The sequence below is a fragment of the Nuphar pumila genome, chromosome 3 (genome assembly GCF_984573655.1).
Source record: "Nuphar pumila chromosome 3, dmNupPumi1.hap1.1, whole genome shotgun sequence".
In the NCBI taxonomy this organism is placed as follows: domain Eukaryota; kingdom Viridiplantae; phylum Streptophyta; class Magnoliopsida; order Nymphaeales; family Nymphaeaceae; genus Nuphar; species Nuphar pumila.
Genome location: NC_143251.1, coordinates 136,296,714 through 136,313,346, shown reverse-complemented (window position 1 = coordinate 136,313,346; position 16,633 = coordinate 136,296,714). Strand labels below are relative to the sequence as shown.

Below are 16,633 nucleotides of genomic sequence, written 5' to 3'. Positions count from 1 at the left end.
AAATAAAATAAAGCAATAATGATTAATGAATAAAGCAATAGAAATTTACAGTCACAAATTCGCTAGATATTTGGAAAGCCCCATCATGTCATCACCATTCACCTAAATTAGAACCCTAAAAAAACCCATGTCCTATAATATGAAGCATCTCACAAATTCAGAATACCCCATTTAGATTTTCAACTAGATAGGCAAAACCCTAAAAAAAATCAATCAAAACCTAGATAGAATCTAGAGATCGATTGAAGGATCCAACCCTCCTCCTCCCCCTTTTCGATCATCACAGAGACAGAATCAGAGAAGAAAGAGAGACGGCTCTGAGAGATTTGGAGGAACCACTCAACCCAGAATGGATGAGAGAGAGAGAGAGATGCCTCGCCCAGTAGTGTAAGGGTGTCAACGGGCCTGGTTTACCGGACCTGACCAGAACCAAACCTTATAGGGTCTGGGTATGGTGATAAATAATAAGAACCGAGTCAGGACCCGAATACCTATTAATACATGGACCAGGGTATAGTTTGTGAAATTTTATACTAGACCTGGACTCGACCCGAGTTCCGATTAAGACCTGCAAATTTTTAATGTAAAAATGATAACAAAATATGGTTTTACTAGGTATGGTCCAGGTCTGATTCATGTTGTTCTTATCGGGTATGGGTATGGTTTTTCTTACAGTGAATCGGATTAGACTCAGGTCAAAACCCGATACCATACCCAAAAACCAGGTCCAATTTTGGTACCACCTAGGTCCGAACCAAACCTGACCCATTGACACCCCTATGGGCTCAAGGCTGGCACCACCTACCACCACCTCTATCATCAGGATGTCGCAACCCAACGTTAGTGAACAACAGGGAGGGAGGAAGAGAGACAAAAGGGGTCATAATCCCTTTTTCTTATTTTACTTTTTTTTTAAATTATAAAAGGTCAAATTTGACCTTGGAATCTCTGACATGCGGTTGACGAAGTCCGATTCGGTTAACCGTGTTACCCTCATGTCGCAGCCATAACTGCATCACATCTTGTGCCTGTGTGTGTCTGGTGTGATGACACGACACCATTTTGACGTGTCCATGTGAGGTAATTTCTTATCTACAAAAAGATGAGAGGGGTAGAAGTCCAGGCAGTCCAAATTTGAGATTATCTCCAATTTATTTTTTAGTTTTTCTTTTATTTATTTTGTTATTTTTTGTTTTCTTAAATCATTTTAGAAAATTTTGCTTCTTACATGTATCAGTAGGGTGATAATTCTAAAAACAAAAAGAACTAATTGAAAGAGCAACTTACTACATATGATATTGCGCGGTTCCGTGTTAGGATCACCTACATCCACAACACAAATATTCTACTCAACTCAACGACTTAAGTAGGTTACATTATTGAGAGTCTTTATATAGTTTTTACAATTAAATATTTCAAATATATCCATACTCTCTCTCTCTCTTTATGATTCATGTGAACTCCTCTTACCCTTAGCTGAGCATTATCGATAACCTTCATTTGGTTATCAATCTTATCAATGACCTTCATTTGCCTTAGCCTCGGATGATCATGTATTCGGTCAGCCACCTCACCTCTTCATGAACCTCCTTATCGTGAACCACCTCATCATTAACCTCCTTATCATGTATTCAATTAGTCACCTCATCATGCACCTCCTTATCATGTATTCGGTTATCTTGATCACGACCGTCTTGATGAGGACTCTTCACATACACAAGTTGGTTATGCCTCTTCATGTGTCAGTTGGTTATGCCTCTTATCATGAACCTCCTTATCTTTATTATTATCAGTGTCATTCTCCCTCAAACTCGAGTTGGGGTGAATCCACAACCCGAGTTTGCTACGAAATCGATCAAAGGCAACCCGAGAAAGAGCCAAGTTAAGATATCAGCTGCCTGTTGTGAACAAAGAAACTTAGTGATAAGACTCTCATGAACTATCTTTTCATAAACAAAGTGAAAGTCAATATCAATATGCTTCATGCGAGAATAAAATGTTGGTTTAATAATCACTTGAAGAGTTGAAAGATTATCACAAAATAAAATAGGTGGTTCAGATAAATATATCTTAATGTCCCGAAAGATAAACGATAACCATGTAAGTTCTGCTGCAGTCAACGTCATTGCCTTGTATTCAGCTTCAGTGCTGGAATGAGTGTGACGCCCGAAACCCCGACCTTGTAAAAACCTTTGGTTTTTGAGCAAATTTTTTTTTTGATGTAAGAGTTTAAAATAAATAGCGAAAGTGCAAAGGAGTAATCAAAGGCTGCAAGTCTAAGCGGGCCACAATAAAAGATACAAACCACATGTCCATTCCAATTACATATAATATCAGAGTTTTACAAAATGAGACTGAAAACACCCATACAACCAGTCTCTCCCAAAATGAGAGGAAAACTCTCCTAAAACTCCAAAACAAGACAAGGACCAAGATCTGGAGCTAAGTGTGGGTCTCAAGTCTCTAACCGTACGCCGTCACACCGCTACTGTGCCTACTCATCACCTGTATCCCCATAAAACGGGGTCAGAACTCTTGCGAGTTGGTGAAGAACAACACATTGTATATCCATTTTATCAAGGAAAAGGCACATATCATGAAACAGGTAAAGTGACAGATATATGTGCAAGTGTCAGGTAAGTGCTCGTGCTAAAAGACTGTAAAACTACAAAGTAAGTAACAGTGCAACAACTGAAACAGAGCAGAAACTAACCAACAAAGTACAATAATTAAATAGAAGTACAAGCAGTGCTAAAGTAAGCAAGTAACCAACTATTGTACGTCAGTCTATTTGGTTAGTCTTTATATTCTTCTTTTTACCTCCTTCGGGTACGCGAAGGAAAACCCTCGAGTTCTGTGAGACATGCACCTGACGTCTGTTATTTAATTTCTAGTGTGGTAACCGAGGATGCTACAGACCAAGAAAACCACCTACGTGCAGCACACAACTAGGAGAAACCTTTCGCAGGGGCAAAGAATTGCAATCTATACTACTGCAGTAGCAGAGGTCCCTGAAGAGAGTAACCTTGACCTCCCTAACTCCGAGTGACTGGAGGTCAGAGGGTGCATCAACTCCTCAAAAGAACGGGTCGTAGTAATGACATGTCACTCAGGGTTGTACCATTCACCCTTTCCTTGGGTGACCAAATTGTGAATGGGGCGCGACAGGTTTATCTTATTTAGGCTCATTCTTCAAGTCATACCTCCTCTCGAGGTAGTTGTGCCTCGTGGTCCCCGCGGGGTACGCAAACGAGGACTTGGTCTGCCCATCTACGTGCTCAGCCTCTCACGGCCACCATGAGCACATCGCCTGCGAAGACGATATTTTGCCATTTTCATTTTATGCCTAGGGTGACACACTGTGTGAGCACACTCTCACGAACCCGGGCCACTGCCCAAAGACTCCAACCGAGTCCCAAACCTTAACAGGTCGAAAGTGTCATACCCTATTGTGCTTTCAGTTCTTTCCAAGTGTATGTCTCGTTGAGTGTAAAGCACGCGTCTGGTATCATATATCCATCAATATATGAGTGTGAGCCAAAACAAGAAGTACTTAATGAATCAAAACTAGTGACATACGTGTCATGATGTGCCACATGCATAAACCTCACATTATCAAGCTTTTCGCACAATTGAAAGCAGTGATACCACATATATTTATGAAAAGGCACATTTTTGCCTCTCCGAGCGATACAGGGCAAAAATCCATATTCCATCATGATTATCCGGCAGCAAGTGTCCAAAGCCTTAAATATGAATTTTCCAAGTATACATATTTCCGATGTCATACGTCAGCTCAAAATGCGTAGCGAGTCATTCGCTTAGGGAAAATCGAAGCGTCAACACTTATGAGTGTCAAAAAATGATTCTCAATGTAACCCCATGCATACGGGGATTACAACAACACGTCTGTGATGTGTTATCGCACTAGCGGAACTCAAAAAGGCCAAAATGATAATGTTCTGCTGAAATGTCGAAAAACCCAATACTTGGGGATCATGTAAAGCTACGTGGGCAGCGTACCGCTCGCCTCACTATACCCCTTCAATACTCACCACGATGTAGCAGCGAAGGCTATGGTGGTCATTCTGGACCACCAACGTGACGTGCAAGGGTAAAACGACATAACATGTGCCAAAATGCCAAAAAAGCTAACTGTAGCCCACCAGGTCCTATAGGCAGTTTCGTACCTTGCACTGTTGGTGCCAAGTGTACTATACGGAGTGTTTGGACAACATACACGTGCCGCAAGGATTCCATTTGTGGTTTTCCATCAGTTTGCCTTCATACGTGTATTTTCGTGCCTTTTGAATTGGCGGCGAGGTGGAAATCGTATAAGTAGGTGATTTGGGCATTCATACCAGACTCATAGGGCTACTACAACTACCAATATGAGCTTTACTAAGCTCTACAACGAGGCTACCGGGTGGGTGCAGCAGGACGCATAACCACTTAGTGGTTGGCTAAGTCTTGCGGGCGCACTTAGCACCCGACGCCACCGTGGGGCTCCAACTGGGGTCTTTTGGGCGGTCTGGTCTGCTGAACCAGACCTGGCCCCACCTTGGTCTGACCCATATGTCAGACCCCAGGCTACTGAGGCAGCAGCCCGCAACAGGCCACAAGCAGCCTGCACCATGGGATGCGGCTAAGACGCGTTTGAAGGCCCGACTGGTCAGCGACCAGCTGATCTGGCCCACGTCGGACCGGACCCCTGCCGGATCTAAGAGGAGACCTCCCTGGGCCTGGGATTTGCCCGCAGTGAGCCTGCAACCTACTAGTTGCTGGGGCGCGCTCCAACATGAGGGCGCCCCGGGTGCAATGTGCACCCAGTTACCCAAAACCGTGGGGCGTCCCATGTGCCGCCCCTTCACCACGTTCTTGGGGAAGACCCTACGGGTGGGTTTGAACCTCGAGGTGGGTCAGACCACTTTGCCATACACGACATTGCAGAGGTCGCAGTGGGACACAACGAGTCCATTACCATTATATATATATATAGTTATATACGTTGCTCAGAAATTACCTAAAAGATGACTCGATTCAGGGTCTGTACGCACCGAATTAGCGAAGGTTCTTAACACGAAACTCATAGATCCATTTCTCAGCTTCGCACAGAGACCAAGATCACCCAGATCTGGCCAGCGGTCTGGAAAGTGGCACAGGGTTACCAGACAGTGTCCGGGACTTCTGGGACTACTGACGGAAACCCATCAGTCTGCTAAAACGGAACTTTTTGAAGTGTTTACAATACGAATTAGAAGAAATAATAAACACCTAAGTCGTAGATAATTGTCTTACCTTATAAAAAAGTCTTAGAATGAAAAATTCCAATGATCGGTCTGATAGGTAGCACCGGATTACCGGACAATGTTCGGGACTTTCTGGACACTCACAAAAATCCCTAGACATCTGCTAAAATGAGGATTTTATAGAGGTTTTTAGACTGAACCAGCAAAAACCGTAAACATAAAAGTTGGAGAACGTTCTTTCCCCTTTCCGAAAAGTCCAAGATCGCCTCATTTGGATCAATATCCAATGAGATACGGTATTTTTAGCAGAGCGAACTCCGGAGTTCCAGAACTCCGAAAACGCCTAAGGACAACTCCATTGTGTAGAACGTCCGGTGTCTGTGTGTTCGTGCTTAGGTGATACATTTTTTGTCATGGGACAGCATAACCCATGCAAACAAACTAATTGGAATCATGCACATCATACAACATGTATTTTCCAAAATAAAATGGGAGAGTGCAGAAATCCTTCACCTTGGGGTTCCAAAATGAGGAAGGAGTTGGGGTTCCGGCTTCTACCACGTACACACCGCCCTTACCAGCCTCTTGCAACTCCACACTCACTCCCTACAGCTCACACAAGCCTTGCACAAGGCCTCTCTCTCTCTCTACACCCTCTTCACTCTCACACTTGAGAGAAAAGAGAAAAAGAAGAATGGAGGGAGACGGTGGAGGAGGAGGAAGAGAGAAATGAATTTCTCTTTCCTCACTCCCTTAAATAATCCCCTCCAAGTGATGGAGGGCTGAGATGAAAGGGGAGGAGACAGAGGGCTCTCCTCCCACACGCCCTCACTCCCTCCATAGCCCTATAGGGGCTAGGTCCAAGGGGTTTGACCCCTTTTAATGGGCCTAGCTCAAGGGCCTATAACCCTTGAGCGGGCCCCCAACCACTCTCCCTAAATTAGGGAGAGTATGTCCCCCCCCTCCCCCCTTGACCACCTTTTTGACCAAAGATCAAACCTTTTAAAATTCAAAATTTATATTTTTATTTATTATTTTTTTTTTTGACATGGATGGAGCTACACCCCTAAGGGGCGTCCAGCCTATGAGGGCTATGCCACCCACTTCTCTAAATTCCAAAAATCATCCCCCATTTTGAAAATTTTCAACCTTTTCAAAAATGCCTATTAAATATCATTTTTTTAAATGTATTATAGTTTTTTTTTTGAAAAGTAGCATGGGCTGAGCTCATGGTCACGTGGGCCCCATGCTAACAACCTTTTCCAAATTCCAAATCAAGCCTTTGGAGATTTTTGAAAAGCCTCCTCTAACTTTACAAAAATCCAATTTGAATATTTCATAAAACCTTGATAAATTTTTCTTTTAAAAGCTAGGTTTCAATGGTTTAAATAATTTCATTTCAAACCTTACCATTTATGAGTTAGAACCTAAGTTTTTTTTTTTAGGTTTTCAATTCTGACAAAATTCGCTCTCGTCGTGACTCGTATTTACCGATATACCCATTTTTTTTGCCAATTTCATGCAATAACGAGATATTTTTCCCAATTAAGCTCTGAATCCGCAGTGAAACTAATTAAGTATAATATAAATAAACTCTAGAAATATCAAGGCTAAATTCATCGTGGTTAGCCCTGAATCGCCTCATAAAGCGAATTTACGCGATTCAGAACCTCAGAAAACAATATACGCCAAATTTATGAGCAATTCTCGCCTAGAACACAAAATTTTCAACACTGAAGCATACTTCATATAAAATTTCTTTAGAAATGCAGTGGATCTTACAATGAGCCACTGTGTGTTGTTTCTTAGCACTCCAAGATATGCAATTGGTGCCAAAGAAGGTACAAAAGCCTGTGGTGGATCTTCTGGTAAGAGAACAACCTACCCAATCCTCATCAGAAAAAGCATATAATTGAATTATAGTGTTAGCCAATAATCGGGTTTCATACTCAATAGTGCCATGAATATACCGCAAAATTCTTTTCACCATTTGAAAGTGAAACTCAGTGGAAATTTGCATGAATTGACTAACATAATTTATATGGTATGAGATGTCTGATCTAATAAATGTCAAATATTGTAACCCTCCGACCAAACTTTTATACAGAGTACAGTCATAAAATAATTTTTCACTTTCTTTAGGAGGACGAAGACTAGATGCCATAGGAGTGAAGACAGGCTTGACACCAAGCATCTGAGCACGATCCAATAACATACCATTTTTCATTCAAGAATAGGCCTTGAGCAAAACAATGAACCTCGATTCCCAAAAAGTAGTGGAGATAGCCCAAATCTTTCATAACAAACTCATTGCTAACCTTGGTAACAAACTCATTTATCATAATGAGATTGTTTCTTGTGAGAATAAGATTGTCAACATAAAGTATTATCCTATGATGACTTTGATAAATAAACAAAGATGAGTTAGCAACACTGGAATAAAATCCCATAAAGAACAAAAATGTACCAAACCTATCATACCAAGCTCGTGGAGCTTGTTTCAAGCCATATAAGGCTCAATTTAATTTATACACAAAATCAAGTTTATTTTTATCTTTGTACTCAAGAGGTTAATCAATATAGACATCTTGAGTTAAGAACCCATGTAAAAATGTATTCTTAACATCTAACTGCCCTATATACCAATTATAGGAAAGAGCAACTATTAGAACAATTCTAATTGATAGAGGTTTTATGACTTGAGAGAAGGTCTTGAAAAAATTAACTTCAGGTATTTGACTGAATCTTTTAGCCACCAAGTGAGCTTTAAGGTGCTCTACACTCCCATCACTTTTAATCGTTGTCTTAAACACCCATCTGCTCTTGATTACATTCATATTAGGCATACGAGGAACTAGAACTCACGCATCATTATGTTATAATGCAAGCAACTCTTCTTTCATAGCTTAACGCCACTCTGAACTCTAAAATGTCTCACTAACTATTTTTGGTTTCAGTGGTACAGTTAGAGCTAAACATTTAGGATTTGGTTTGATTATTCATTCTTTCCATCGTGTGACCATATGATGAATGTTCTCAACATCTGTTCCAGCAACATCAAAATTTACAAGTTGAGTTCTTCAGGCTCAAGAGAAATCAAATTTTCACGGTTCTCTTGAGACTCATTTTGACTCTCAGTAGGAAACCTAGAAGTATTATCACGAAGAGCACTAGTTTGATGGTCATCATTAATGCAACCCTTCTCCATAAAATTATTAGCTTGATGCCAATTATTTGAATCAATAAAATTTACTAATTCTTCATTATCAAATATAAAATAAAACAGTTTACCAGGAGCTCTATATGAAAAAACATGTTCATCAAACACAATATGTCTAGATATAAAAACATGGTTAATACGAGGATAAAGACATTTGTACCCCTTATAAAATTTGGAGTATCAAAAAAATACACATAGTAGAGATCGTGGTTCAAACTTATTTTTGTTGTAGTCTCTAATATATAGAAAACATCAGCAACCAAACAATCTAAGGCATGAAAAATTTGATTGTTTCTTTGTTAGCAATTCAAATGGCGGCTTTATATGAAGGTTTGGAGATAAAAGACTATTAATCAGCCACAGAGTTGTGGAGAAAGCTTTCACCTAAAAATGTGTTGGAATATTACTATGAAAAATCATAGTTAATCCTAGTTCAGTAATAGAGCGATGCTTACGCTATGCCATACTATTTTGCTCTAGCATTTTTGGGTAGGCTTTAATATGTTTAATGCCTCTTTCAAAAATTTCTTCAACATGTGGCTATGAAATTCACCTCCTTCATTAGTTTGAAAAACTTTGATTTGTTTCTCAAACTGAGTAATCACCAAATTGTAAAATTCAACAATTTTTTTATGAGCTTAGATTTGGCTTTTAACGGATAAAACCATGTGAATCTTGAATATTCATCAACAAATATAGCATAAAACTTGAATTGTTGAAAATAAGATATGGGTGACGGCCCCCACAAATCATAATAAACTTTATCAAACAATTGAGAATACTGTTCATCAGCATGAAGGAACGTTAACCTACATATTTTGCCCATTCAACAACTCGGGCATACTGAAGGGAATTTATTCTGTGGTTACCTCAATAAAATTGTTTTTAACTAGAAAATCAACTAGTTGCATATTAGGATGGCCAAGTCTCGCATGCCAGACATCCTTGCTAATATATCAGAATCGTGTAGAATAATAGACTTCCTTATTCTCCGACATGACTCCATACAAACCACCTATTCTATTGTCATTCACCACCACCTTGTTGTCGGCTTGATCCTTCACCAAAAAATCGTTAGACGAGAACTCAAAGGAATAAGGCATGTCAAACGTTAATTGGTTAATAGAAATTAGTTTTTTCTTAATCTCAGGAACAACAAGAACTCTCTAGTATTAATTCTTTGCTTCCAACCTTTAAGTTTGTCATTCCAGTGTGAGTAATAACAAATTTAGATCCATCATCAATCATGATTTTTATCATACCATAATACTTATTAAGATTGTCAAGTTTACCTATATCTGAAGTGACATGGGCAGTCACTCATATATCTGGAAATCATGCATTATCTTGACCATCAGAGAGTTTTAATGTTGTGAGAGCTTGAGAGACATCTTCTGTCTGAAATGCTTGATTGAATCTATGCCAACAATTGATAGTGCTATGATTTGGCCTGAAGCAAATTTGATAGGTCACACCCTTTTCTTTATTTTTTGATTGAACTTGATTTCTTGCTCGACCATTGAATGACTTCTTTGGAGCAGAATTATTTTCACGATTTATAGTTTGACTTGTTTGAGTGAACTCATGACCTTCTGAAGAAAATTGTTGTTTTTATTGGAAAAATGATATTTTTTTATTTTCAGTTCTTTAGCTAAAAAATGCTCAGTGGTTGTTCACTCTTTCATAAAAATCACATCTGGTTTGATGACTTTGCAATAACCCGACAACTTGTTCATATGACAGGGTTGATGACTTTAGCATGGTTATAACAAATGATTCATAACCAGCTTCAAGCCCATTCAATAACCAAAACACCTTGATATCATCGTCAATTGACTTGCCTATGACGGCAAGCTCATCACATATATTCTTGAAATTATTTATATAATAAATTATATGCCTCTCATCTTTTTAATGCAATTGTAATTTTTGAACAAGCAAGAAATTGTGTTCTTTAGATACATGGGTAAAGAAGGTTATAAAAGCATTCCATACCTCTCAAGAGTAGCAGAGTTTGATTTCCTCCATGCTCATGTCTAAGCAATGAAGATTTTACAAAATGAATTTTCTCTACAATCTATAAGTCAAATAAGAGAGGGGATCCTGTCAAAAGCTGGGTGAGAATGCACCCTCACTATGGGACCCACAGAGAGAGAGAGGTGGGGTTTGTAAACGCTGGGTGAGATTGCGTTTGATAGGATTCACTCTCGTATCTTTTAAATCTTAAAATAACAACAATATATAAATATTATATAAAAAAGAAAAATGTTGGCTGCACCCGTTGGTTTTCACGAGTACATTATTGTTTTGCAGATCAGACATCATGTTTGTTTTAAGTAGACACTGACCTTGCATCATATTTTTTTTCATGTTAAGTTGATTTTTCTAAATGTTTAAAAAATCAACCTATAATGTACCAAATTTTCTCTCTTAATATTATTGTTGAAAATGTTTGTGATATATTTTTAATATGTTGAACTCAGATCAGCATTTTGCTGCTGGGCCTGCATCAGATCCATATTAAATCCAAACCATTTGTAAATCTTCTTTGGGTTGGGTTTGACCCGGTACCATACCCTATAATGTCAGTTGGTGATAAACAAGAAGGTCCAATTAGAATTTGGGTTGGACTTGAAGGTCCGATTAATATATAAAGCTGGGTTTGGTTTGTGAAATTTCATATCAGACCTGGGCCCGACCCGGGTTCTGGCTAAGATCCACAAATTTTCAATGTAGAAAAGATAAAAAAAATATTATTTTACTGGGTATGCTCTGGGTCTGGTTCATAGAGTCCTTATAGGATCCAGGGAAGGTTTCTCGTCCGATTAGACCCAGGTCCTGACCGAATACCATCATCTCAAATCACGTTCGAGTTTGGTTCTACCTGAGTTCCAACCAAACCCGACCCGTTGACACCCCTACTTTTAACCCTTTTTTTGTGAGATCTAGTATGTCGTGCGAAATTCAGGTGTGGACCAACTCTGCTTTATCCAATCTAGCATATATCTGGATCTAGATTCAGATCTGTTGCATGATACTAGGACTCGTACTTGAATCTACTATGATATGGACCTTATCTGACCCCTTTCCCTACCCCTACTGCATCACATTCACATGTTCAAGTCAGGAACCCTAGACCAATGTTGTCAGTATCAGTGCTTCCCATGAATCGGTTTTTTTAATAAATGTAAAAAATACTTAAAATTAACTTTTAATATTATTTTAATGGATTTAACACATACGATATGGAATATTTTTTAATTATTTTTTTACAGATTCAGAACGATTCACTTGAGTATCGGTATCGGATTCACCTGAATCGTTGGCCTAACGATACAGGGCCTATAACGATACTGACAACAATTGCTCTAGACCCATACCCGAACTGCATGTCAGCCAATGAATCGGATCGGGTCGTGTTCTGGTTCAAGTCCGCCCAAAAGATACCATCGCCTTTTTTTTAATGAAGAATCTGAAAAAGCGGAAATTCGCCACTTGTTTCAAAAAGAGAGAGAATGGGGAAGGTGGTGGGCACGCACTGACTTCGCAATCTCCATCGTCTTCATGATATCTAAAACTTTGATAGCTAGCGTTAGGGTTAGGGTTTCTGCAATCCCCATGGTTCCCTCTCAGGCCGGTTGGGGACGATGAAGTTCGGGAAGGAGTTCGGGACGCACCTGGAGCAGACCCTGCCGGATTGGCGGGACAAGTTCCTCTCCTACAAGCCCCTGAAGAAGCTCCTCAAGCAGATCTCCGCCGCTGGCCCTCCGCCCCCCGCCGATTTCTGCGGCTGGGAGAGCCCTGGAGACTGCGAATCCTTCTCCAGCAAACACCGGATCGCACGGGAAGGCGGTGACGTCGAGCCCGGGCACGATTCTGACGGAGTATATCGGGATGAGGGAGGGGACGGGAAGGCGCAGAGCGCCTGTGGGGATGAGTGGTTCGTCGGACTTCTCGATCGGGAATTGGAGAAGCTCAACGATTTCTACGTCGATAAGGAGGAGGAGTTCATCATCCGATTGCAGGTAAGTTTTTATTCTCTTTTGGTGGATTATTTTTTTCTCTGTTTTTGGACATTTTTGGATTTACATGCATTTGAAGATTGTTGCTGAATCGGATGCACCCGTTTCGTGGAAATAAGGATGAGTAAGGTTATGGGCGTCTCGCTTCCTATTACGATATCCGGACTCGTCTCTGTGTTTGGGATAAACTGGTGCATCCATGTTCGGCATTCGAATTGCAAAATTTATTTACATGCTCTGTTTCAGTGCCAGTATTTTCATTGCGGAATGACATGCATATTTGTTTTTTGAATCAATGCATGTCTGTAATCTGCAAGTATGGGTAACAGAATGTCTGTGGGAAGTAGAACAGGTTTCGCGATTCTAATTCTTCAGATCATACTGAATTTGTGGTAGATTTCGTGATTGTTAGCGATTCTAATTCTTCAAATCATGCCGAATTTGTGGTGGATTTCATTATTGTTCGTGATTCCAATTCTTCATATCATGCTGAAATTGGTTAGCTTTCATGATGGTATGATCAAACTTAACATGAATTTGACCCCTCTGTGAAACGGTGGGTAGGGAAACAAAATGATATTCCCCGAATGCTCAACCTACCGTGGGCTATCCCTCAGCTTGATTGATCTCGATTTCTTAGTAGTTACATGAATTATATTTGGATTTCTTGGAACCAGTGTATCGGATTATTCTAATTGTGCTTGAGACTCCTAGCCTTGAGAAGAACTCTCAAGATCATTTGTGATAACAATTACAGGCGCATGTGTGCATGCACGCACGTCTGTAACAAATTATCCCTTCTCAATCATGAGAAAAAAAATTTGTTACGTGGGAGATGTTCTCCTTGCTGCTCGTATTCTTCTTATATATTTTCCTATGATATTTTCACCATCTTTACTCAAATTTCGATAATTGGGACTATTCATTTGATTATAGCATCCCTGTCATCCATTCATTCTACATTCAGTATATCATGCACTTCATTGCTGATGCACAAGAACATGATTGAAGCTTTTCCTTATCTTTTGAGCCACACCATCCTCATGTCTGATGAGCATCTAATAAAGCTAGATCTTGTTTAATCATTCCATGCTGCCTTACTGAATCTTATGTAATTCTTGCTTGCGAAAGTGACAAACTTTCATATTGTCTCTTGAAGCTTATTTCTTTTAGTTTCTGCCTTTCTGGTTTGCTAATTCTAGTGATTGATGGTTCTCAGAAGCCAATTTCCATATCCACTGGTTATCTGGACAAATTATACTATCCTTGTAGGTCATAGTTTAGTCACTATGAGCTATGTCACATGGATACGGATGTGGGAGTGGGAAGTGATGCGGATACACTTTGTACAATACAACAATTTTAAAAAGCTTAGGACACAGGGATACATCTGTACGCACACATAGATGTATGTATGTTTGCAAGTGTGCATAAAACAACAAATAATGAAACTATGTTGAAATCACTGTCACCGATATTGGCGATATTTTGAAAATATCGCGAGAAATACCGATATTTTAAGGTAGCCGATGTTAAAGGTAATATCTCACAATATTTTCAAAATATTGCCATAAGATAAAATATCTTGATATTATCGCAATATTTTTGGGAAAACTCTTTGTTTATTCATTTTAAGTTTGCATTTCCTATTTTTTTGTTTATTTTATATTTTAAAACCTTTAAAACATGTTTCTTTATATTTTTGGAATAAAAATAATGCAAAACATTATTTTATTAGCTTTTTTGTTGTTATTTATATTTTTTTCAATTTTTTAAACTCCCGAGATCCGAGATTTATCAACTTTTGAAAATCTCTTCGAGAAATACCCTTGCCGAGAAATTACCTTCAACAATACAGGTTACTGGTTGAAATTGAAATGTAATATAATTGATGACAGATTTTAAAAGAACTCAAATGGATATGAAATAAGTAAAAAAGATCATAAAAAAACTAGATAAAGTTAATTACACAATGTTGACTGTGTAAAACTCATTTGGCTATGCCCATGAAGTGTCGTGTCGTGTCCATGAAGTATCCAAGTGTCATGTCATATCGACAGGTGATACACATGCTAAGTGAAGTGACCGTGTGACATAGTCTATGAGATAGGTGTAGTTAGTTGTATTATTTCCTCAAACCCATATATTGGGATTGTTCATTTGCAACTATTTTTCCTTTTAGACAGCTGAGCTGGCAGTGATGTTGATCTTACATTATTATATCTTAACAAAGTATATGGTTCTAATCCACAATAGATGTTTCTGACATCATATTTTTAAGCTTTATTTTGCTTTTAATGATCTTGATTATTAATTATTAATAAGATTAGTATGACTACTTATTATGAATATATTTGTAATTATGTTTGTAACGATAATGAGCTTCGTCCATAAGAAATTCCCATCTCTTTATTGCTTTATAGGGACTTTGTATTCTGTGTAACTTATTTGATACTAAAAAAAGGTCACATAATTCATTTTAGTTTCAGTTTGTTCCTCACACATTCTGCAGGAACTCAAGGAAAGGATTGAAAGAGTGAAAGAGAAAACCCAAGGTAGTGGTGATTTCACATCTGAAGGGGAGTTTAGTGAGGAGATGATAGACATCCGCAAGGACTATGTTACCATCCATGGGGAAATGGTGCTTTTGGAAAACTATAGCTCTCTTAACTTTATAGGTACTGTTTGCCTCTTCCCTACCTTTCTTGAACTATGAAATTCACCTTGCAGTGGTGCCTAAAGGAATTCTTATTTGCAGGTCTTGTAAAGATTTTGAAAAAATATGACAAGAGAACTGGGGCACTATTGCGCCTGCCTTTCATACAACGCGCCCTTCATCAACCTTTCTTCACAACAGAACCTCTTACCAGGCTTGTCCATGAATGTGAAGCCAATCTTGAACTTCTTTTCCCCCTGACAGCAGAAGTTGTTGAACCACATACACAGGCCGAGCAGAGAGGCAGCTCAAGCTCCGTTGAGACTGCAGTGTCTCTTCAGGAGGGCGCTGACAAAATCTACCGAAGTACGTTGGCAGCAATGAGGACGATACAAGGGCTTCGAAGAGAGAGTTCGACTTACAACCCTTTGTCTTTTGCATCCTTTTTCCATAACCAGGATGATAACGAGTCGCTAGCTGCTACAGATGAGAACTCTGTTTCCAACTCATCAACAGTCTTGCAGAATGAAGGGAATGATCAAGAGACGTCCTTTCCTGTTAGTAAAGCTCAATAAACCGAGGCTGAATTTTTCTTATAACAAATGGGTAAATATTGAGAGAGAATAGGTAGAACTTCTACTAAAAAATGGACTTTGGTGTAGATGATGGTGATTCCTGCTTGTATAAAGCTTTGTAATAAAGTCTCGTAATACAATTGCAAGGAATTTAACTGGCTTTTTTACTGTCACAATGATTCTCTTGGGCATTTAAGCTTGGTTTCAGAGAATTGATAGATCAAACTGCAGAAACAGGCATGGTATCTATGCTAATGCATATCTTAGAAAGGAGGTACATTTTTATCTTCACAATCCTGTCATGCTGAACTGAGCAGCCCTTGTTCGGGATCTGCACACGAGCTCATATCAAACTGAATAAGGGGTGCATGGCCCTTGTGCATGCAATGTTGGTGTTTTTCTGTCTTTCCCAAGAATCACAATGGTGTTAGATGAATGCTAAAAGGGGTTCATTCTTGGTGGTAGCATATCAGCATTTTCCAAGAAAATAAGTATGAGGCGTTTCTAGACCGGTAACATAAAATCGAACTGGATCTTTAAAAAGAGGACATACAATAGAACTGGATCAGTAAAAAGTGACTCAATTTGATTGCACTTCTTTATATGTGAAAAGACTGACACGAACTTGGATAGGTTGGACGAAATTGGTTTTTGCAAACAGTTTACTAATTTCAGACCAGACTCATGACTGCAATTAAAATATTAAGAGGGTTTACTTTCACTATTGAAGATCTTTAATAAACAAAAAGAGAAAAACAAACCCTAGGGGTTGCCCGCTTGGCCTCGAGCGAAGCTTTCCCCCTCTTCCATGTTTTATGCCTTCAGGACAAACCAACACGCTCCGGAGGTGGGTTTTCCACCCTAAAATAAAAATAAACAAATTCTCCAAGATCAGCTCACAGAAGAGATGA

At 39.2% G+C, this 16,633-nt stretch overlaps 2 protein-coding genes across 3 annotated transcripts in view; one reads left to right on the top strand and one right to left on the bottom strand.

The window, feature by feature from the left end:
* Positions 1 to 12,116: 12,116 nt before the first annotated feature.
* Positions 12,117 to 15,610, top strand: LOC149843979 (SPX domain-containing protein 4-like). Its single transcript, XM_090001005.1, has 4 exons — positions 12,117 to 12,494; positions 15,004 to 15,132; positions 15,222 to 15,513; positions 15,606 to 15,610. Exons 1-4 carry the CDS (start codon positions 12,117 to 12,119, stop codon positions 15,608 to 15,610), a joined length of 804 nt encoding a protein of 267 aa, XP_089857131.1.
* LOC149843978 (uncharacterized) overlaps positions 14,121 to 16,633 on the bottom strand; it is a 39,810-nt gene continuing 37,297 nt past the window's right edge. Inside the window, exon 20 of one of the 2 annotated variants that reach the window (XM_090000209.1) lies at positions 14,121 to 15,702. In XM_090000209.1, coding sequence (XP_089856335.1) covers positions 15,657 to 15,702 — 46 coding nt within the window. In that variant the 3' untranslated portion in view covers positions 14,121 to 15,656. Of the gene's footprint in view, positions 15,703 to 16,511; positions 16,584 to 16,633 lie in introns of those variants that run through there. The other variant, XM_090000210.1, reaches the window with a different exon arrangement.

Coding starts and splice junctions, on each gene's coding strand:
- LOC149843979 (XM_090001005.1), top strand. CDS start 12,117: ATGAAGTTCGGGAAGGAGTTCGGGACGCACCTGGAGCAGACCCTGCCG. Junction 12,495..15,003: donor AGTTCATCATCCGATTGCAG/GTAAGTTTTTAT, acceptor CACATTCTGCAG/GAACTCAAGGAAAGGATTGA. Junction 15,133..15,221: donor TTACCATCCATGGGGAAATG/GTGCTTTTGGAA, acceptor TTCACCTTGCAG/TGGTGCCTAAAGGAATTCTT.